Raw genomic sequence first — 24,656 nt, forward strand, 5'->3', positions numbered from 1 at the left:
TTTATCCACATAATATATTGTGAACGTTTCATATTTGTTGCTTTTTGATGAATACATAGTATTTCTTCATATGGATATATGATAATTTGTTTAATGAATTTTCTATTATTAAATAATTTTGAGTTTTTACTCTATTATTTTCATAATCAGAAAAAAGATAAGAAATATCCACCTGGCAGTATGTGATGGTTTTTCTTATGTTCTTGACATTGTGCTCACTAGAAAACATTGCTTTTTGAGTTGAATGAGGAAGAAATTGGTTAACTCCTAAATTATAGGTCCACTGAAGAAGTGGTAAAACCATCTGATTTTTATATATTAGAGAGAAAATTACTTTTATTAGAGTCAAGAAAGTAAGGTGGTACCTAATTATAGAAGTTAAATATGTTTATGTATGTATGCATATGTGAATGATGGGTTGAGAAAAGAGAAGATTTTGAGTGAATAGGGCAGACTGCTATCAATAATGATTAAAATTGTGTTGCAAGCACAGTCATGAATCATTTAACAATGGGGATATGTTCTGAGAAATGTTGTTAAGCTATCTTATAATTGCATGGACAATGTAGAGGCACTTACACAAACCTAGATGGTGTAGCCTACTAAACACTTGGGCTATATGGATACCTTATTTCTCCTAGGCTGCAAACCTATACAGTATGTTACTATGCTGTATACTATACTGAATACAGTATTCAGTACAGTAAAAATATGGTATAAAAGATGATACACCTTGTATTAGTCTGTTTTCACACTGCTGATGAGTAACATACCCGAGACTGGGTAATTTATGATGAAAAAGAGGTTTAATGGACTCACAGTTCCATGTGGCTGGGAAGGCCTGACAATCATGGCAGAAGGTGAAAGTCATGTCTTACATGGCAGCAGGTAAGAGAGAATGAGAGCCAAGCGAAAGGGGAAACCCCTTATAAAACCATCAGATCTGAGACTTATTCACTACCACGAGAACAGTATGGGAGAAACCACCCCTATGATTCAATTGTCTCCTACCAGGTGTCTCCCACAACATGTGGGAATTAGGGGAGCTACTATTCAAGATGAGATTTGGATGGGGACACAGCCAAACCATATCACTCTGCCCCTGGCCCCTCCCAAGTCTCATGTCCTCACATTTCAAAACAATTATGCCTTCCCAACAGTCCTCCAAAGTCTTAACTCATTTCAGCATTAACTCAAAAGTCCACAGTTCAAAGTCTCATCTGAGACAAAGCAAGTCCCTTCCACTTATGAGCCTGCAAAATCAAAAGTTAATTACTTCCCAGATACAATAGTAGTATAGACACTGGATAAATACACCCCTTCCAAATGGGAGAAATTGGCTGAAATGAAGGGCTAAGGGCCCCATGTAAGTCCACAATCCAGCAGGGCAGTCAAATCTTAAAGCTCCAGAATGATCACTTTTGACTCCACGTCTCACATCCAGGTCATGCTAATGCAAGAGGTGGGTTCCCATAGTCTTGGGCAACTACACCCCTGTGGCTTGGCAAGGTGCAGCCTCCCTCCCAACTGCTTTCACGGGCTGCCATTGAATGTCTGTGGCTTTTCCAGGTGCACAATGCAAGCCGTTGGTGGATCTACCATTCTGGGGTCTGAAGGACGGTGGTCCTCTTCTTACAGCTCTCCTAGGCAGTGCCCCAGTGGGGACTCTATGTGGGGGCTTCAACTCCACATTTCCTTTCCATACTGCCCTAGCAGAGGTTCTCCATGAGGGCCCTACCCCTGCAGCAAACATCTGCCTGGCATCCAGGCATTTCCTTACATCCTCTAGGTGGAGGTTCCCAAACCTTAATTCTTGACTTCTATGCACCTGCAGGCTCAACCACGTGGAAGCTGCCAAGGCTTGGGGCTTCCACCCTCTGAAGCCATGGCCCGAGCTGTACCTCAGCTCCTTTAGCCATTGCTAGAGCAACTGGGATGCAAGGCACCAAGTCCCTAGGCTGCACACAGCAGGGGGGCCCTGGCCCTGGCCCATGAAACCACTTTTTCCTCCTGGGCCTCTGGGTCTGTGATGGGAGGGGTTGCTGCAAAGGTCTCTGACATAGCCTAAAGACATTTTCCCCATTGTCTTGATGATTAACATTTGGCTCATTGTTACCTATGCAAATTTCTGCAGGTGGCTTGAATTTCTCCTCAGAAAAATGTGTTTTTTTCTATTGCGTTGACAGTCTGCACATTTTTCGAACTTTTATGCTCTCTTTTAAAACTGAATGCTTTTAACAGAAGCCAAGTCACCTCTTGAATGCTGTGCTGCTTAGAAGTTTCTTCCACCAGATACCCTAAATCATCTCCCTCAAGTTCAAAGTTTCGCAAATCTCTACAGCAGGGGCAAAATGCCACCAGTGTCTTTGCTGAAACATAGCAAGAGCCACTTTTTCTCCAGTTCCCAACAAGTTCCTCATCTCCATCTGAGACCACCTTGGCCTGAATTTCATTGTCTATGTCATTATCAGCATTTTGGTCAAAGCCATTCAACAAGTCTCTATGCAGTTCCTAACTTTCCCACATCTTCCTGTCTTCTTCTGACCCTCCAAACTGTTCCAACCTCTGCCTGTTACTCAATTCCAAAGTTGCTTCCACATTTTTGGGTATATTTACAGCAGCACCCCACTCCTGGTACCAATTTACTATATTAGTCCATTTTCATGCTGCTGATAAAGACATACCCAAGATTAGGTAATTTATAAAGAAAAAGAGGTTTAATGAACTCACAGTTCCACGTGGCTGGGGAGGCCTCACAATCATGGTGGAAGGAGAAAGACACATCTTACATGGTAGCAGGCAAGAGAGAATGAGAGCCAAGCAAAGGGGGAAAACCCTTAAAAAAATAAAACTGTCAGATCTCTTGAGACTTATTCACTACCACAAGTACAGTATGGGGGAAACTGTCCCCATGATTCAGTTATCTCCCACCGGGTCTCTCCCACAACACATGAGAATTATAGGAGCTCAATTAAAGATAAGATTTGGATGGGGACACAGCCAAGCCATATCACACCTTATAGGGCATTTACCATGAATGGAGCTTGCAGGGCTGTAAGTCTTTTTGGGTGAGTCAGTGTGTGAGTAGTGAGTGAATGTGAAGACTAGAACATTACTGTATACTACTGTGGATTTTATAAATGCTGTATACTTAGGATATACTAAGTTTATTAAATATGTCTTTATTTATTCAATAATAAATCACCCTTAGCTTACTGTAACTTTTTTACTTTATGAACTTTTTTTGTTTTGTTTTGTTTTGAGACAGAGTCTCACTCTGTCACCAGGCTGGAGTACAGTGGCACGATCCTGGCTCACTGCAACCTCTGCCTCCCAGGTTCAAGCGATTCTCCTGCCTCAGCCTCCCAAGTAGCTGGGACTACAGGCATGGGCCACCACGCACAGCTAATTTGTATTTTTACTGGAGACGGGATTTCACCATGTTGGCCAGGAAGGTCTCGATCTCTTAACCTCATGATCTGCCCACCTCGGCCTCCTAAAGTGCTGGGATTACAGGCGTAAGCCACTGTGCCCAGCCTAAACTTTTAAATATTTTGAAACTTTTGACTTTTTTGTAATAACACTTGGCTTAAATACAAACACAGTGTGCAGCTATACAAAAATATTTATATCCTTACTCTATAAGCAGTTTTCTATTAAAAACTTTTTTTTTTACTTCTTAAACGTTTTTGTTAAAAACGTAGACACAAACATCCACATTAGCCTAGGCCTTCACATCTTGATGACAATCATTGCCATGTCACTAGACCATAGGAACTTTTCAGCTTCATTATAATCTTATGGAACCACTGTTGTATATGTGGTCCATAGTTGATCACAGTGTTGTTATATGGAGAATTACTGTAATTTAAACCTTTGAAGATATTACCTTTATGTCTACGTATTATTCCCAACATGATTATTAACCTTGAAAGGAATTTGACCTATATTTTATCCTTTTAAAATTATGAAATACTATACACATAGAAAAATGCACAAAACAGAAACATATAGCTCAGTGATTTATTACAAAGCAGAAGACCCATATAGGTACAACCTAGGTAAAGAAATAGAGTGGCACTAGTAACCCCAAAGCTTCTCTCCATTTTTTTTGCCTTTCAGTCACCCTAGAGTGTTCAGTGTCACAACTGTTACAATCGTGACTCTCTTGCCTTTCTTCTTACCACCTAAGCTCATATCCCTGAATATTGTAGTTTAATTTTTTCTGTTTTCTGAACTTTATATAAAATAAACAATTTATTCAGTCTGTATTCTTTTGTTTATGGTTTTCTCATTCAACATTATGTTTTTGAGATTCATTCAAGTAATTGTCAGTAGTTTTAGTTTGTTTTTATATCTGTACAGTAAGTGTATAATTTGTTCTGTATTCTAAATGGCATAGTGTACAGTAGTGTTTCTGTGTAGCATACTATAAGGTATTTTTATGTAGTAAGTATATACTATATCCATTTTACTGTTGATGGGATTTTGAGTTTTCCAATTTTTTGGCTATTATGGGTAATAATACTTATGAACATTCTTATACCTATCTCTTGGTGCACATGTACAAGCATTTCAGTTGTGTATATGTTCAGAATGGCTTGTTGGGTCATAGACTATCAATATCTTCAGCTTTAGAAGAAATTGTCAAACTCTTTTTCCATAGTGATTATATCAATTTACATTTCCACTAGCAGAGTATGATTGTTTACATTCCTCTACTTTCTTGTCAACACGTGCTATTGTCAGTCTTTTTACTTTTAACCATTCTGGTGAGTGTGTAGTGGTATTTCCTTGGGTTTTCAGCTTATTTTTTCCTCATGACTAATGAGATTGATAGTCTGTCTTCTGAAGTGCCTATTAATGTCTTAAGCCAATTTATATATAGTCTCTTCTCTCTTTTTCTTAAATTGATTTGTAGGCGTTCCTCATGTATTCTGGATATGAGCACTTTATGGCCATACCACCCTGAATGCGCCTGATCGCATCTGATCTCCGAAGCTAAGCAGGGTCGGGCCTGGTTAGTACTTGGATGGATATGAGCCCTTTGCCAGTTATGCTTGTTGCATATATCGTCTTGCACTCTGTGGGTTACCTTAAATAGTCTTTGACAAATGGGAATTTTAAATTTTAATGCAGTTCAGTTTATTAAAATATGTCTATGATTAGGCTGGGCGCGGTGGTTCATGCCTGTAATCCCAGCACTTTGGGAGGCTGAGGCAGTGGATGACTTGAACCTGGGAGTTCAAGACCAGCCTGGCCAACATGGTGAAACCCCATCTCTACTAAAAATACAAAAAATTAGGCAGCGTGGTGGTGGGTGCCTGTAATCCCAGCTACTTGGGAGGCTGAGGCAGGAGAATAGCTTTAACCCAGAAGGTAGAGTTACAGTGAGCCAAGATTGTGCCACTGTATTCCAGCCTGGGCAACAGAGTGAGAATCAACTTCAGTAAATAAATAAATGAAATTATGTATATGATTGATGCTCTTTATGTTCCGTTTAAGAAGTACTTCCCTGTCCTAAGGTCATGATAGCTTTCTTGTAAGTTAACCTGCATATAGAAGCTTTATTGGTTTGCCTGTAATATTTAATTTACATCTACAGTCCCCATGGAACTAATTTTTTGTGAATATGTTTAGTTGAATGCAGGCTTATTTTTTCCCTATTGATATCCAGTTGTCTTACCACCTTTTAGTGAAAAGATCATTCTTTCTTGTGCAGTGCCACCTTAATGATAAATTAAGTGTTCATGAAATGGGTATCTGTTTCTGGGCCTTCTTTTCTTTGCCATTGATCTCTTTTTCTATCACTTACCAATATTATATTCCTAATTCCCAGTAGAGCAAATCTTTCAGTCTTGTTTTTCTTCTTAAAGATTTAGTTTTTGGTTATTCTTGGTCTTCAGTGTTTCCATATAAATATTTTTAATTTTTATTTTTGCTATTTGATTTCCAACTTAATTACATTGTAGTAAGAAAATGTACTTTGTATGATTTCAATCCTTCCAAATTTGAAAGTTTCTTAGTGTATCTCGGCATGTGGTCAATTTTAATAAATGTTCTATGTCTTCTTGAAAAGGATATATCCCCCCCCACCCGATCTTGTAATTTAAAAGATGTTCTATATGCAAGTAGAAAAATAAGAGGAAACTCAGATCACAAAATACAGAATTATCTATGGGGCAAAGAAAAATGCCAGAAATATACCAAACTGTCTTAAGTGCAGGCTTCATGGCTGATCCTTGGCATAATACTTCACAGAGAACTTCCTAAATATGTGCTGATATTTTTAGCTATCAAAGGCATGTGATTTAGTATTACTTGAGACAAAATATTTTTTCTTTTGCCCTGGGTGTACCAGCTGTTGGCTAATAACTCCAAGAAAAGGATGTTATAAACTTTTAGAAACATTTGCTTTCAGCATCTGCCAGAGCATCTTTTGGAGATCGAAAGGTAGAACTTTCCAGTTCATCCCAGCACGGACCCAGCTATGATGTGTATAACCCATTCTATATGTATCAGCACATTTCACCTGATTTGAGTCGACGCTTTCCTCCCCGTTCAGAAGTGACGAGACTGTATGGATCAGGTATGAAAATTTTTTCTGCTTTTCCTCTTTGTGTTTCTCTTTAAGAAATTTAGAAATCAAATCTAAGATCTGGGAATAAATGGTTCTTACTATTAAAAGCAATTTAAAAATAAGAAAAAAGCAAGCTTCATAAATGTGATAAACATTATGACATCTCTGTAGTATTATATCTAATATGAAAATTGAAAGGTTAATGAGTTACATCTGTTGGTAGTTCTACATTCCATTTAATTTTCCTTTTTTTGAAAGAAGCTTTAGTTCAAGAGCTCTTTTGTACAACATGGAGACTATAGTTAATTATGATATATTCTTGAAAAGTGCTAAGAGAGTGGATATTAGGTTTTCTCAAAACACTTTTTGTTATCACTCAAAAGTGATAACTGTGAGGTAATACATTTGTAAATTAGCTAGACTTAATCATTCTGCAATGTATATATACTTTAAAACATTATGTTGTTCATAATAAATACATACAACAAAAGAGAAGGGAGTTAGCTGCATACCAGGTACAAGGGAAGAAAACATGAAAAAGCAAGAAGTTTAGTTTTCAGATTATTTTGTCTTTTTGTTGTTGTTGTTCTGAGACAGAGTCTCACTTTGTTGCCCAGGCTGGAGCACAGTGGTGCAATCTCAGCTCACTGCAGCATCAACCTCCCAGGCTCAAGTGATTCTCACACCTCAGCTCACCATCACCCCTGCCCCCCACCCCAGAAGCTGGGACTACAGGCATGTGCCACAACACCTGATTAATTTTTTTTGTATTTTTTGTAGAGACAGGGTTTTGCCATGTAGCTGAGGTTGGGCTTGAACTCCTGGGCTGAAGCAGTCCTCCTGCCTTGGCCTCCCAAATTGCTGGAATTACAGGCATGAACCACTGCACTAGCCCAGATTATTTTGTGTGCATTTCACTTGTCATCTGTATATTCATGAACTCTGTAACAGCTATTTGTACATAGATATTTGTACTAAATACGGTAATATTTTTTCATTTTCTGTATTCAGTGAAAATGATGAATTTAGAAACTCATAGTGTGATGGGAAATATAAACAAAGAAACTGCTTAAGTGATTATAGAGCTTTTGTAGTTTCATATTTGAGACTGTGTGAATTAGAGTCTACCATGTTCATCTGTGATTCACAAAATTCTCAATTTTTCAGGGGATATATCTATATCTATATCTATATCTATATATCTCAACCACTGAATTTAGTGTGAGGTACTGAAAATAAAGAAGAAATATTTAAGGGCCTGCCTTGCATTCGCTACTGTGCTTGAATATATAATTGGCATACAAAGTTCCTTTCTTCACAGATCTTACAGTGTAGGAGGGAAACTAAAAATACAGACTAGAAATATGGGAGCACATGGGATTGAGTATTGATTTTTAAAAGTAATACGTGCTTATTAATAATAAATAATTGCATTACACTTAATACAGAGTATTTACTCTTAGATTATTTTTATTGGATCAAGGAATGGGGAATGTAAAGAAAAAAGTGAATTTTCCCTGTTTGATATTTGATGTGGATATGAAAATGTGTTGTTTGATTTATGTTGATTTCTGTTTCGAACAAAAATAAAATAATTGAAAAAAATTTTTTAAGTTAAAAAATATTTTATTAGAAGGCTTTATCTCTTCTGTAGATTTACACATAATATTCATGATGTATTGCTACAGAGATTTAGTTCATGGTAATTAAGTAGAATTCCAGTGTTTCTTAAAAATATATATTTTTCTCATATCCCTTTGTAGTTTGTGATTTAAGGACCAACAAACTTCCCGGTTCCCCTGGGCTAAGCAAATCTATGTTTGATCTTACAAGCTCATCTCAGCGATTCATCCAGGTGAATTAGCTACATAAATTTAATTATATGTGATAATTTCCTTTCAAATTAAAAATTCAGAAATGTGTGAATTACACTAGGAATATGTTGTATATTTTTTGTAGATGTATCTGTTCTGATATCTGAAGAATAAATAATTGATATTTCCCATGTGCATTATTTTAGAAAGCTGTTGTTATTTGATTGCTAAAAGGCAGTAGTTTTTCTTTTTTCAATAAATTTTATATCTCAGTTGGTATGCTCTCAGGGAACCTTGAAACAGTTGGTATTTAAAATGGTATAATTAAAAGTGCTTATTAATTTAGCTTTTCTTACCGAATATAACCAGCTAGTTATTAAAAATTATATTTCTTTTGAGATGTAGGACTTTATTCACTAATATTAACACTGCATCCTCTTGGTTTTGAAAAGGAATTAAGAATTATTTTGATGTTTTAAAAAATGTTTCTTTTTTATTACAAGTAAGCTGTAATTATTTAAATTAGGAAATAGAAGTAAGCAAAGTAGAAAGACAAATTCCTGTATTTCCTATAACTCAGAGTAAGTGCAATGTGAAAATATTATTATATGTACTCATGGTCTTGTTTCCATGTGAATACATATACATATATTTTATAAAATGGAAATATGTTCTAGATAATCCTTAATCCTCAACTGAGTTAACTTTTTATAGATTTAAATTTTTATAGCAACAGTTGTTTAACATGCATCAGAATTGTTTGGAGAGCTTGTTAAAACACAGGATGACAGGCTTCATCCCCAGAGTTCTTAATTCAGTAGCTCTGCAGTAGGGCCTGAGTTTGTATTCCTACCAAGTTCCAAATGATACTGATGCTGCAGGTTCAGATTGACTATGCTTTGATAATTGCAGCTTTACAAGTTTTTCCATAGCAGGCTATTTCTAAATAAATTCTCATTTTCATTAATACTCTCAGGTATGAAACCTAAGCAGTAACATCTTTCTCCTTATTACAAAACCAAATCAAAAACAGCAAAGGCTTTCCAGTATATTATCTTGTAAGATGTTTAAGACATTCCTAACAAATGCCAAAACCTTTTTTTCTTTTTCACTACCTGTAAGTGGGAAATTCTGACCTGCAACACTGTCAAAATAGCATGCAGTTTGTTATGAGGATGGATATTGAGGCATATGTATCAGAATCCTTAAGGTTTCATATGCAATTTCTGACTAAAGAATAATTTTATTTATAGAGACATGATTCATTGTCCAGTGTACCCAGTAGTTCTTCTTCAAGGAAAAATTCTCAGGGGAGTAACAGAAGCCTGGGTAAGGAATAAAGTATCCTATTTTTAAACTCTTAAGATAATTATTTCTAGTAACTTGAAATTGTATATAAGGTGAAAAACTCTAGATGATTATATCTACTATGTTGATATAATAAATTAAGTCTAAATAAAACTATGTTGGTAGTGTTATCAGCATATGGATACTCAGGTCACATGGTACATTTCTCAGTGTTCAGGTACAAGTGTGGCTTTTTAAAAAGTGAAGCAGCTGAGTATCTTTTGTTTGTATTAAAGTGTGCTGGTGAAGGAGCCTCCAGAAGAATACAGTATTAAGGCCATATATATATTATTTGGAAAGATTTCTCTTAGTTTTAATGTAAATCCCTTACTGCAATTGGGTTAAGTTTTTAAACCCATGAGACCTTTTTATAGTATATATCTTCCCTCTGGTGCATCAATGAAAACATTAAAGTGTGATTTTTGTCTTCTTAGATTGTGAACTTTAAAAAATAATTGTAGCATTTAAAAATTGTGCTCTTAAAATTGGATTGTATCAAAGCTTAATTGGGTTAGAAGGATTGCATGGCATTTGAAACATCTTTGTCCTTTTATAATTCAGATACAATTACTCTATCAGGAGATGAAAGGGACTTTGGGAGACTGAATGTGAAATTGTTTTATAATTCTTCAGTAGAACAGATCTGGATCACAGTTTTACAGGTAAATTAGTATAGTTAATACCAGCTTTTATTACAAAATTGGATATTTAGACATTGTAAACATTTACTGTTGCCCTTTTCTGGGGAATGGGCCAGTGACACCTTTGAAATTTGGAATTCTTTAATATTTTTACAGAAAATAGTATTTAATAAAGCATCTAAGAAAAAAAAATCTGTAGTATGATGGAAGTTTGTGTGCTTTTAAGCTCAAGAGGAAAATTGACATGACATCTAGAATATTATATGTCAAAATTTGCTTAATGTGGATGCAACATGAGGTCTCAGTAGACAAGTTTATTTTTACAGTTTTTATCTAAAGTCAGTACCTCAAGAAATACATCAAATGTTTGTATTGTTGGATCCTTTGTAAAATTCAAACTGTATTTTTAATTTTTTTAGTGCAGAGATTTAAGTTGGCCCTCTAGTTATGGAGACACTCCTACTGTTTCTATAAAAGGAATACTTACATTGCCCAAACCAGTGCATTTCAAATCTTCAGCCAAGGAAGGTTCCAACGTAAGTGGCTGTTTGTGTTTGAATTTCTTTTCTGTTTTTCTTATGTCACTTTTACCCATGTAAACAAATCAGAATAAGAAAGTCTTTTATCTCAGGGAAACTACAACTATGTATTGTTGCTTTTTCAAGACAACTTTGAGTCTCTAAAATATTTGATATTTCATTGTCTAGTATTAAGATGCATTTAAAAAGAACATCTTATTCACTAGAATATACAGAAGATGAATAATATCTAAGAAACCTATTTACTTTTCTTGTGTGAAATGAAATAAATCTTGGCTTCTGTTTCCCCCAACCCACTTTGGCCTTGAAAAATAATTTCATGATTGCAATGAATTTCTTTTAAATACTTCCAATTAGTATAACAGAAGGACTTACGATCCTGAGTTTGGTTTTGTAGATTCTAGATTTTACATTAATTTAAATACATGTTCATTTCTCTCGTTTGTTATAGGTTAAAAGACTATTGTTTTTCTATGCAAATGAAAATATATCTTCTAAAAGACATCATTTAAAAATAATATTCAAATGACTAATAAACATATAAAAAGTTTCTTCTCACTATTAATCATAGAAATACAAATTTAAATTGCATATTGCTTTCTGTTTCTTCCTCTTTCTTTCTTTCCTTTCTTAGAATTAGGAAAAATTTTACAAGTATTCTAGAACATACAACTTCTTAGAAATTATCTTGACACTACATGTCAAAACCTTAAAATATTTACACTTTTAAACAGTAATTCTGCTTTGAAACTGGAAATTATTTTTGTGGAAATAATCTAAAATACAAACAAAAATATATAAAATATTCTTGGAAGTTTTGTTTGAAGAAAAATTGAAAAAAGTCCAAACGTCATACAGAGGAATGGTTGAAAAACCTAATGGTGTACCTATGTGCATTGGTTTCCTAGGGCTACCATAACACAGTACTGTACCACAAACTGAGTGACTTACAGCAACAGAATTTTCTCTCTTGCAGCTTTGGAGAAAGTCCAAAATTAAAATGTCAGCAGTGTTGATTCCTTCTCTGAGGGAGAATCTGTTCCATGCCTCTCTTCCAGTTACTGTGATGGCCAGCAATCCTTAACATTCCCTGACTTGTAGATCACTCCAGTCTCTGCTTCTGTCTTCACATGGCATTATACCTGTGTTCTGTGTATTCACATGGCCATCTTCTTAAAAGGATACCAGTCAGTAGAGGTCCACCCTACTTCAGTATTACCTCTTCTTAACTTCACTGATCACGTCTACAGTGACCCTCTTTCCAAACGAGTTCACATTCTGAGATGCTGGGGCTCAGGACTTCAACATATCTTTTTTAGAAGGGTGTAATTCAGCCCATAACACCAGGTGATAGAAACCTAGGTAGCTATGAAAACTAATGTTTAGGAAGAGTTTTTAAGGAGCTGGAAAAACATTTTTAATAAATGAAAAAGGCAGTGATCAAAATTGGGGTGTGTGTGTATGTGTATACATGTATGAATGTGTATATATGTATGTGTATATGTATATATTAGGATCTCACTTTATGAAAATATGTATCATTGAAAGTCTAGCTAGAAATAAACCTTAACTCATTATAACCTTGACACTCATAGATGACTACTTTCTAAATTAAACAAGTTTACTTTTTGATTTTCAAATAAAGCTAATTTAGCTTAGGAAAAGTTAGGAAAAATGTTCCCATATTAAAACTTGTATGGAGTCTTTCATTTTACAATTTTGTTATTATATATAAAGTTGTTTGGGAGACTCCTATTTGGCAAAATATGGAAAGTGTGAAATGAAGCATCACACTTGCTTAATTTGTAAGCTCATTAAACATTTTGTGTTTAATATATAATTGGCTTGATTCTATGGCTTGAGACTCTAAAAGAAAAAGATAGCTCAGTAGTTGTGAGACCCTCAGAAAGACAATTCTGGCTATACAGAGAGACATAAACTATTACAACAAGAGTAACAATTTGGGCACAGTATAGGCATACTTCGGAGATACTGTAGATTCAGTTCCAGACCACCACACTAAAACGAACATTGCAATAAAGCAGATCACATGAGTTTTTTGGTTTCCCAGTGCATACAAAAGTTATCTTTATACTGTAGTCCATTAAGTGTGCAATAGCATTATGTCTAAAAAAGTAATTTACACACTTCAGTTTAAAATACTTTATTTCTAAAAAATGTTAGTGATCATCTGAGTCTTCAAAAAGTTGTAATCTTTTTGCTGGTGGAAGGTTTTGCCTTGATGTTGATGGTTGCTGAATGATCAGGGTGGTGGCTGGTGAAGGTTGAAGTGGCTGTGGCAATTTCTTGAAATAAGACAACAGTGAAGTTGACCACATCTATTACTCTTCCTTTCACAAAAATGTTCCCTGTAGTATGTGATGCTGTTTGATAGCATTTTATCCACAGTAGAACTTCTTTCAAAATTGGATTCCATCCTCTCAAACCCTACTATTGCTTTTCAGCTAAGTTTATGTAATATTCTGAATCCTCTGAATTCATTTAAACAATGTTCACAGCATCTTTTCCAGGAGTAGATTCCATCTCCAGAAACTACTTTCTTTGCTTATGTGTAAGAAGCAACTTCTTATCTGTTCATATTTTATCATGAGATGGCAGCCATTCAATTGCATCTTCAGGATCCACTTCTAATTCTGGTTCTCTTGCTGTTTCCACCACATCTGCAATTACTTCCTCTGCTGAAATCTTGAATCCCTCAAAGTCAGCCATGAGGGTTAGAATAAACTTCTTCCAGATTCCTGCTAATGTCCTTATTTTGACCTCTTTTCATGCATCATGAATTTTCTTAATGGCATCTAAAATCCTGAATCCTTTCTAAAAAGTTTTCAATTGCTTTTGCCCAGGTCCATCAGAGGAATCACTATCTATGGCAGCGATAGCCTTACAAAATTTATTTTTTAAGTAATAACACTTGAAAGTTGATCCATGGGATGCAGAATGGATGTGTCTGCAGACATGAAAATAAATAACATTCATCTCTGTATACATCTCTGTCAGGGCTCTTGGGTGACGAAGTGCATTGTCAATGAGAAATAGTGTTTTGAAAGGAATCTTTTTTTTTCTTTGAGCAGTAGATCTCAATGGTAGACTTCAAATATTTAGTAAACCATGCTATGCTTTAAACAGATATGCTGTTATCCAGGCTTTGTTCCATTTATAGAGCACACGCAGAGTTAATTTAGTGTAATACTTAAGGGCCCTAGGATTTTCAAAACAGTGAGTGAGTGTTGGCTTCAACTCAAAGTGACTGATTGCATTAGCCCCTAACAAGAGAGTCAGCCTGGTCCTTTGAAGCCTTGCAGTCAAGCATTGACTTCTCTGTAACTGTGAAAGTCCTAGATGGTATCTTCTTCCAACAGAAGGCTCTTTTGTCTACATTGAAAATCTGTTGTTGAATGTAGCCACCTTCTTAGCTAGATCTTCTGAATAACTTGCTGCAACTTCTACATTAGCACTTGCTGCTTCACCTTGCACTTTTATGTATTGGAGACTGTTTCTTTCCTTAAACCTCACGAACCAACCTCTACTAGCTTTTAGTTTTTCTTCTTCAGCTTCTTCACCTCTCTCAGCCTTCATAGAATTGAGGAGAGTTAGGACCTTGCTCTGAATTAGGTTTTGGCTTAAGGGAATGTTGTGGCTGATTTGATTTTCTGTCCAGACAAATAAAACTTTCTCCACATCAGCAATAAGGCTGTTTCACTTTGTATGTTCACTGGAGTAGTACGTTTAATTTCCTTCAGTAATTTTTTCCTTTGCATTCACAACTTGACTAAGTGATATAAAAGGCCTAGCTTTTGGTCTATCTCGGCTTTCAACGTATTTTCCTCACTAAGCTTAGTCATTTCTAGCTTTTGATTTAAAGTCAGAGATATACGTTTGTTCCTTTCAGTTGAACACGTAGAGGGCGTTTTCGGGTTATTAATTGGCCTAATTTCAATATTGTTGTGTCTTAGGAAACAGGGAGGCCTGAGGAGAGGGAGAGAGATGGAACAGCTGGTTGCCGGAGCCATCAGAACACACACATTTATCGATCAAGTTGCCCATCTTATATAGGTGTGGTTTGTGGCACTCCAAAACAATTGCAATAGTAATATCAAAGATCACTGAGCACAGGTCACCATAACAGATATAATAATATTGAAAAAGTGTGAACTATTGTGAGAATTACCAAAATGTGACAGAGACATGAAGTGAGCACATGCTATTAGAAAAATGACACTGATAGACTTACTCAACACAGTGTTGCCACGAACGTTCAATTTGCAAAAAATGTAATGTCTGTGAAGCACATTAAAGCAAAGTACAGTAAAATAAGGTATGCCTGTATTCAAAATATTTAAGCTAGTTGCCCAGATATCTTGCCTTTTCAAAAGGAGTAAAAGTTCCTTTCTAAATGTATGCATTAAAGATGGAAAGAAGGAAGTGTATGGCAAAGAACGGTCTAGTGTCAAGAACATGTTAGCCCATAGTAAGCCAAGGATTTAAAAATATTAAAAGTAACAAGAGCATTTAAAAATGTTCTGAGGCTGGAAAACACTGACTTGCTGACTGAGATGGGTGATTAGGAGAGAAAGTATAATTTTAAACTCATATTTTCCTTTGTCTTCTCTATCAAGGAGTTAGTTTTTCAGATAGGAAAGGGTGGAATAAATGTCACCAAAAAGGAAACTGAAGCCTAAGATAGATGGGAAGATTCGTTAGACAAAAAATAACTCCTTTAAAGAAATAATTCAAGTCTCTTTATGTGAACTAGTTAGATACTGTGAACAAGAGAGTGCTTGCATATGAGATTCCTGCACCACTCTCCTAAACTGTTGAAGAATGGTGATGATGACAGGAAAGATGCCAGAACCAAAGATGGAAAAACAATTAATTTTCAAAAAGGGAAAAAGCTGTATTGTGGTGAGCATGGTGTTGATATGACCCGAATTCCTAAATAATTTAAAGGATGATTTGTCAAATTAAGAAAGGGAGTATCCAGGATAAACTCTAGAAAAGCAAGTCATTGCCATTCTTATTTTCACTCACATTAAAAAGATGTTTTGTTGTAAAAAGAATTAAATATACCTTTTCTGAATATAAAATATTATTTTGTACTGGCATATAAGCCTTTTATTTATATATTTTATGTTTTCTTGTTTTTTTTTAAAGGCTATTGAATTTATGGAAACGTTTGTATTTGCTATTAAACTTCAAAGTCTACAAACCGTAAGGCTTATATTTAAGATTCAAACCCAGACTCCCAGGAAGAAAACCATTGGAAAATGCTCACTATCACTCAGAACCCTTAGCACACAGGAAATGGATTACTCTCTGGATATAACACCGCCTTCAAAAATTTCTGTAAGTGATAATAGTATGTTAAGAGTATTTCATACTTTTAGAATTATTTGGTGGATGGGTTTTTGTTTGTTAGAAGATAACCTGAATAGAATATTAGAGGATCTAGAAGGCTCTCAAGTAGCAATAATATTATTTCCAAATAATATTTTAGAAATTATTGATAAAATGTTAACAGAACTGTTTTCTTTCTCTGTTGGAAAATAACCTCAAGTTTACCTTCTCCTAGCACATTTCTTCTTAATATTTTATACTTCAGGGGAAATAACTTTGAGGTATGAATAACCTTTTTTTAAAAAGATTTTTTAGGTAGCTGATAACTTAGGAAAAACAAAAAAGAATCATAAATTCCAAACTCAATCAGAGATTGCCCTGAAATAGATTAGAAAAGTTGTTTTAACCATGAGTAAGCTATACAGCAGCTCATAAATTGATTAGAAGTTTTACAGCTGATTTTTTTTTTTTTTTTTTTGTAAAAAGCTTTATTGCCTAATGGTGCTGATTGGGACCTGCTCTTTGCTTCTCTCAGCAAACTGAACACTGTTTTTAAATCATTTAGGAATTTCTAATTAAATTATATAGATCAAATGTTAGGATAAATATTCATAAAAATCAGTCTTAAGCTTTTATAAGGTCAAACCTATATGTGGTTTTAAATTTATATGGGATTTATATTTTACCTTTTTCCAAAAATATTTAAGGTGACTGGAAGTGCTTCTTAACTCTGGGTACACATTAGAATCATCTGGGAGCTTTAAAAAAATGCCCATACATAAACTAAAAAAAATCAGAATTTTGGGGGATATGGGGCAGAAACATGTTTCCTTCCTTCCTTCTTTCCTTTTCCTTCTCCTCCCCTCCTGTCCTCCCCTCCCCTCGTCCCTTGCCCTCCCTTTCCCTTCCCTTCCCTTCCCTTCCTTTTTTTTGAGGAAGAAAGAAAGCTCTGTAGCCCAGCATGGAGTGCAGTGCACAATCACAGCTCACTACCTTCTCCATCTTCCAGCCCAAGCAATCCTCCAACCTCAGCCTCCTGAGAAGCTAGGACTACAGGCATACCACGATGCCCAGATAATTTTTAAAATTTTTAGTAGAGATGAGGAGTCTCACTATATTGCCCATTCTGGTCTCAAACTCCTGAGTTCAAACAATCCTCTTGCCTCGGCCTCCCAAAGTGCTGGGATTGCAGGCGTGAGCCACTGCGCCCAGCCTTGCCTATTATTCTTTATCTCAACCCCCAATGTGCTGTTCTGTAACTATGACAGGAGTTTGTCACTGGCATATTTGACACTAGCTTAGTAGGTAGTAATCTGCAGCCATAGTTTACAGAAGGCACAAATACACTATTTAAATAGATAATTCATATATTAAAACGTTAAAAACAGAGTATATAAGAAGAGAACTCAGGGATTTTCTGGGGAATTGAGACATTATTATCTGCATTGGAAAATATGAATGAATAATTATGGCTAAATTTCTACTAAATTATATTTCATGTATCAGAGATCTTATAAATATTTGTGTATTTTCTGAATGCCAAGTGCTAGGGTTATAGATTGATACCCTGAAAGAAGAGTGTTTGGGCTATACTGGACCAGTGAGTTTATGTTAGTAAGTGTGACTGTTTCATATTATTGGCTAAAGCAATAATAGTATGCTTTGTTTTAATGTGTTGAAGAGGAAAATAAATATTCTAATTGTGACATTTAAAGAGCCAGACTTGGCCAGGCATGGTGGCTTACACCTGTAATCCCGGCACTTTGGGAGGCCGAGGCGGGCGGATCACAAAGTCAGGAGATCGAGACCATCCTGGCTAACATGGTGAAACCCCGTCTCTACTAAAAATACAAAAAATTAGCCAGACGTGGTGGCGAGCGCCTGTAGTCCTAGCTACTTGGGAGGCTGAGGCAGGAGAATGGCGTGAACCTGGGAGGCGGAGCTTGCGGTGACCCGAGATCGCGCCACTGCACTCCAGCCTGGGCGACAGAGTGAGGCTCTGTCTCAAAAAAAAGAGCCGGATTTAACCATCCACACTGACAAGTGTTTCACCATGAGCAGCACAACTTTCAGGCTTTTACTCAATAAAGAATTCTTGACCTTGACAAATAGTAATGTAAATAGTTACTTCAGATCTCAAATTTTGGTGTTGAATAATGTGGAAGAAATACGTTTTCCTGAAGAAACAGCTGGCATTTACAGAGATTTTATCTTACGGCTGCCTCAATGCTATGTGATCTAATGATCACACCAAAATTATCACCCCGGTGCTCTTTATCCCTTTTGTGGAGATCAGGGGAACGCTTGCCTGAGGTCATACAGCCAGTATTGGGGAGTCAGGATTTGAATGGAGGCAGTCTGATTCCAAAGCCAGCTCTTTTAACTCTACCATGTATTGCCCCCCTAAGAAGATATTCTCAAACATCACCAGATCGTGATGTTCTATAATGATGCTCAACATTTCATTTCAACCCTTCCAGGAAGGCTAACAATATTTTCTTTTCTGAATAAAAGGATACATTATTCAGGAGCAGTTTTGTGCTTATTAAATGCAGTCAATACATACCTGCTAATTGGTTGGAATTTTAATTTTTTGGTTACTATGAGATTTAAATAGTTTAAATCTTTGAATAGTTTTTCATGATCTAAAATAAGTGGAACATGAATTGAATTTGTGAAATAACCTTGGCAAGCCGGAAATGGTAAGCCTATTGCCAAATGCTGCTCTTTTGTTTTTTTTTTGAGCCCGAGTTTCGCTCTTGATACCCAGGCTGGAGTGCAATGGCGCGATCTCAGCTCACCACAACCTCCGCCTCCCGGGTTCAAGCAATTCTCCTGCCTCAGCCTCCCAAGTAGCTGGGATTACAGACATGCGTCACCACACCTGGCTAATTTTTGTATTTTTAGTAGAGACAAGGTTTCTCCATGTTGGTCAGGCTGGCCTTAAACTCCTGACCTCAGGTGATCCGCCCACCTCGGCCTCCCAAAGTGCTTGGATTACACGCGTGAGCCACTGCGCCTGGCCAATAGTTTAAATCTTTGAATAGTTTTTCATGATCTGAATTAATGTCCTGGAACATGAATTGAATCTGTGAAATAACCTTGGCAAGTGGGAAATGATAAGCCTATTGCCAAATGCTGCTCTGTTTTATGAGAGTGAACTCTACAATTGTGTAACAATAAGAGAAGTTTTGCCACCTTTATGTGTTTTCATAAGTGTTATTACATTGTGGGTACAAAACCATAATAAAAAATAATAAAAAAATTTAACCATGATTTCCCTTGTGTTTTATAAACAGTGTGACTCTATCTTTTAAAATATATTTTTTAAATGCCAAGGGCAGCAATTTTTTTGTATCAGCAAAGGTTTTTTTGTTTTGTTTTGTTTTGTTTTATGGCTATCAAATTAGTTCATGTGAAAAGTTGTTAGTTCGTTCTCATTCTGATTACAATCAAAAGCAATAAATTAACTTACTTATTAGAAGTCATCATTTGTTGCCAAATAACAAGTTTTATCATCAATTTAGACCTTTTCAAGGGGGAATTAAATTCCAACAGTTGAGTTTGTACTTGTTAAGCAATTCACTTTTCATTTTCTATCTCTTCATTTCTTATGGCATGACTAGTTTAAAATACAGAATCATATTTTTAAGAAAACACCAAGCCTCTGTCAATGTTATGTATATGGAAAGGTGTTTTTTTTTTTTTTTTTTTTTTTTTTTTCCAGTGAGCCATGAGCCAGTTATTGGGGAATACTGAGCAATGTCAAATATAAATGTCCTCATCAAGTGTCATTCAGTTGTTCTGTAACTTTATTGGAATCAGTACTAGCAAAGACTTTTGTGTCTGTCTATGCTGAGCCCTAGTATGATCTGTAAACATTATGTTCCTACTTTATTCCTATTCTTACTCTTTTCAACATGTAAACAATAGTGTTTTTGTGTTTGGACTACTGTTCTCCCTTTTATTTTTCAGTCCAAGGACCTTGGAATCCACCTAAGTAGTCTGACTTGTGTTGTATTTCACAGACAAATTACCAACTTTCTTCTGCTGTTGGTCAGCAGTGCTGAAGAACACGTTTTAATTTTTCCTCTTCTTTAAGTCTCCTTCATTTTACTGTTTGCCTCAGGTTTTCTTTGACCTTTTCCTTATTATTTACTGCCTCATCACGTTGACTAGCTTCCTTCTTGCCAGCTTTCTTTAGCTTGCTTCCATTCAGCATAGTAATTCAACTCTTAATCCACAGATCTGTTTATTGCTGTCTTCTGATTTTGGTAGCACCTACCCTGATCTCCACAATTAGAAAAAAATGATGATTTTCATATGTAACTTTTTAATCATATTTCATGTGTTCTCTAAAAATAATTTGGTTACATTTAGTTCTTTTGAAAGTGTATTCCTTTTGTGTTAATTTCACTGGCATTTTCTCCAGTGATACTGCTTATGAATTTAATTTACTTTTAATTTGAATTGGCTCTAGGTGTCACTGATTTTGAAGTTTCAGTACGTAGATAGAACCTGTATTTTCAGAATCCATGCAAATGAGTACTTTAAAGAATTCATGATATTTATCTTCTTAACTTTCTCTTGTAGCTTATAGTTTTGAATATCATTGGAAAGGAATACTTTCAAAATTTCTAACCTTAACTTTTTCTCTTTGAATTTTTTAATTATCCCAAAAACTTTATTCTTAACTACCAAATGACACTTTTTTGATATGCAGGTTTGCCATGCAGAACTTGAATTGGGGACTTGTTTTCAAGCAGTAAATAGCAGAATTCAGTTACAAATTCTTGAGGCACAATACCTTCCAAGCTCCTCAACACCTTTGACTTTGAGTAAGTATATCAATGGTTCAAAGTAGAATCTTCAGAAAGTATTAGTAATAGAAAGTATTTTTTCTACGTTTCTTACAATGGAGATTAAAATCTTAGTAACTTTTATTATTTAACTTATTTACTTTAAAATTATAGGATTTCAAATTTTAGCCATTGTGTCTACCTTAATACAGTGGTCTCTTGAGTGTTATCCAGTTATGACCTCTTTGCCTTTGATACTGTTTTTTATTTAGCTCATCAGTTCATACAGGTTGAATGTCTAGAGGATTCTCAGTTATATTTTACCCCCTGAAATGATTTATCCTCTCTCTAGGTCTGTGCCCTTTGTGGAATGCCCTGCTAACTAGAAACTTAATTGTAAAAAAATATATATATCAAAAACAAACCTAGAAACACTTTTCCCTCCCTGTGTTTTGTGTACAACCAGGAGTTGTGATACTTTGGTTGTCTAGTCCTAAAGATTTGAGTTGGGGTAGGAGTGCCCCTTTTCCCTACTAAAAGAAGGGAACTATCTGGGGGCAGGCAAAAGCAATGCATGTTCACTGTAACTAGAAAGACTGAAAATAAATGAAACGGAGCATTCAATTCAAGAAGCTAGAAAAACAACAAACACAAAGAAATTAGAAGTAAGGTACTAAAGCTAAAGTTGAAGGTGACAGATATGGAGACAACCACAAAAGGCATAATCAATAAAACTAAAAGCTGTTTCTTTGAAAGAATCATTAAAATAGACAAATCTGTAGCAGGTGAGATCAAGTGAAAAAAATAGAGAAAACATGAATGATGTTCTGAGCAATGAAGAGGATATAATTTCAAATTCAGAAGAGATTCTATCATATATAAAGCAATACCATATATAACTATACCAATTTTTTGGGTATCTATGTAAAATAAATGACTTTCTGAGAAATTCAGTGGTTGAAAGTAGAATCTTAAAAAGAGGAAGAAAATCTAAATAAAAGAATAACCATGAAAAGGTAGTTAAAGAACTGCCTCTAATAAAAGCACTAGGCCAAGGTAATTGTACTGGAAGATTCTACCAAATTTTCAAGGAACATGTAATTTTTATTGTATATAAGCTGCTCCAAAGCATGAAAAGAAGATGGAAAAAGTAATTTTGTGAGGTCAGCATATTCTTGATACCAAAACAGAATGGACAGCACACACAAAAAGTAATTATAGACTAATGTCACCTATGTAGATAGATGGAAAATCCTAAAATAAAAATAAGCAAATAAAACCTAACTTGGAATAAATCATCAGGACTATATATAATTAATTCTAGGAAACAAGGACAACAGCTGCGGTTTATAACGGGCTTCCCTTAAAACATCCTCATCAGGATGACCACAGCTCTTCATTCTATCAATCTGATGGTCAGTTCTCAGCCCTCACTTTGTGGCTCCCTCCTTTCTGGGGGTTCTCACTTTCTTGCTTCCCTGGCAGCCCAGCTCTGTCACCTCCAGTTAGTCAGACTGTACTTTCTGCTTGAGCTGTAGGCGCTGTGTCGGTCAGATAGGGGAGTATGCTTAGGTGAAAAGCTGTATCAAGCTGAATTTGACCCAGGGAAGTTCCCATCTCTTACCAGTTGACTTCCCTCCGATTTCTTTCTGCTTTTAGTGTTTTTAAATTTTTTTCCAAAGTTTATAATTGTTATTTATGGGAAGGTTACTTTATACAAACTTTTCTGCCATTACTGGAAGCTCTACATCTCAAATTTATTTAATGTATAGATTTTATCTAGTGGGCATATACTTAACTCCTGGAGTATTTTATATTTTACTTATATAAAATTGTGAAATAAATACCTCCAGCTGTCTAAAAAATTGGCACCTCTCTTTAGTGTGATCCTTTTCAGTGTGCACTCTTACTGTAATTGTTGTTTATGCCTCCATTTCCAGTCTTTAATGGTATTCAGCCACAGAAAGATTAAGTTCATTTAAAGTTATAGTAGTAAAGTATGGCCAAAGTTATAAAGTTGACTAGAGCTGTTTTCTGTTATGGTTGTAGCTCATCGAACATTTAAAAGTGACTTACCTGTATTTTTACAATAAATGTTATATATATAAATTCCAACTTGGATGTGTATATACACACCTTTATATGGTATTTTGAAAAACATTTTATAAACCAGTATTTCTAATTTTTAAGGTTTTTTTGTGAAGGTGGGAATGTTTAGCTCGGGAGAGTTGATTTACAAGAAAAAGACACGCTTACTGAAGGCCTCCAATGGAAGAGTCAAGTGGGGAGAGACTATGATTTTTCCACTTATACAGAGTGAAAGAGACATTGTTTTTCTCATTAAGCTTTATAGTCGAAGCTCTGTAAGAAGAAAACACTTTGTGGGCCAGGTTAGTAGGATTTTTTATCCTTCCTTGTATTTTTCTATGCATTCAAACAGTCACTTAACAAAGACAATACAGGAAATATTAAAGTCGAATAGAGTACACTTCTTTAGCATCATAAATCAAAATTCATTGTTGCTACAAAAATCAAAACTTGTCAGACTTTTTGCTTTAATATAAATAGTTGGAATTTCTGAGCAATCAGGTTTATCTTTAAATATGTTTTTTTCTGAGCTTTTTTACTTTAAAAACGATGAGCATTATCAGTTTTTCAGTACTACTGATTTGTTCCTTGTGGAAGGAGGGAACATTAAGTATTTAAATCAATTTCTTAAGACTTTGAGTATCAAATTTACTTTATTTTGTTTAATCTTTGATTTAATGTTTAACATGGGCACTTTTTATATGCTCTTACCTGAGTTATGTTAGTTTTGAATTCCTAGAACATGTCCATTTTAACAGTGGTTGTGATATTATTTAGTTAATACTACTGTCTGAATTATTTTAAAGTCTTGGTACAATTTGTGTAAAACAACATAACACTTGCTAACTTGCAAGTCTTCTAGGAACTTGTTTCCTTTCCTTACTCTGAATAGACTAGTGGTAGCTATCCATTATCTTTCACCTTAATTACAATTGTTTGAACCACATTTAAATTCCACAATCTATATTATTGGTTTAAAATCTTCAACTTGATAAGATATTATTGACAGTCTGCATGAAATCCTCAAATTATATATGACTTTTCAAAGATTGATATCAGCTCCTTGATTTACTTTTTAATATATACTTTTACATAAAATATTAATAAAAATGTTGTTTTGTTTATAATTTACTCTTTGGAAAATAACTTGAATTCAAGAATTCATATAACCAGCACACTTTTGAAAGCCATTAAGCCTATGAAGTCAATTCAGTTAAAGTTTTCATATATCATCAAGCCTCAACTTAATGGTATGAATGGAATAGGAAATTTACTTGAAATGATTTTCATGATAACATTTGTGGTGATTCCATTCTCTTGGCTAAGATTTTAGTTAGAATAATAATTCTGGAAAGGTTCTTGCTGGTCATCTGCTCCCTATGGCTTATCTGGTGTAGCCTTAGGAGGAACCATGATGGGGCAGCCAAAGGTGAACTCAAGGTCTTCCACCCCTGTATCAACCAAAGTACTCTAACGTCTGTTTTACATACTGG

The 24,656-nt window shown here is 35.2% G+C and overlaps 1 protein-coding gene across 6 annotated transcripts in view; it reads left to right on the forward strand.

The window, feature by feature from the left end:
- TC2N (tandem C2 domains, nuclear) overlaps positions 1–24,656 on the forward strand; it is a 271,057-nt gene that overhangs the window by 59,544 nt on the left and 186,857 nt on the right. For all 6 annotated transcript variants that reach the window (XR_007727590.1, XM_050799092.1, XM_050799095.1 and 3 more), the window contains exons 4-11: positions 6,422–6,589; positions 8,344–8,435; positions 9,648–9,723; positions 10,303–10,403; positions 10,802–10,918; positions 16,094–16,285; positions 21,000–21,114; positions 23,266–23,465. Coding sequence is in view for 5 of the 6 variants with exons in the window: in XM_050799092.1 (XP_050655049.1) it covers positions 6,422–6,589; positions 8,344–8,435; positions 9,648–9,723; positions 10,303–10,403; positions 10,802–10,918; positions 16,094–16,285; positions 21,000–21,114; positions 23,266–23,465 (1,061 nt within the window). In the remaining variant the exon portion in view is untranslated. The remainder of the gene's footprint in view (positions 1–6,421; positions 6,590–8,343; positions 8,436–9,647; positions 9,724–10,302; positions 10,404–10,801; positions 10,919–16,093; positions 16,286–20,999; positions 21,115–23,265; positions 23,466–24,656) is intronic.

The sequence above is a fragment of the Macaca thibetana genome, chromosome 7 (assembly GCF_024542745.1).
Source record: "Macaca thibetana thibetana isolate TM-01 chromosome 7, ASM2454274v1, whole genome shotgun sequence".
NCBI lineage: Eukaryota > Metazoa > Chordata > Mammalia > Primates > Cercopithecidae > Macaca > Macaca thibetana.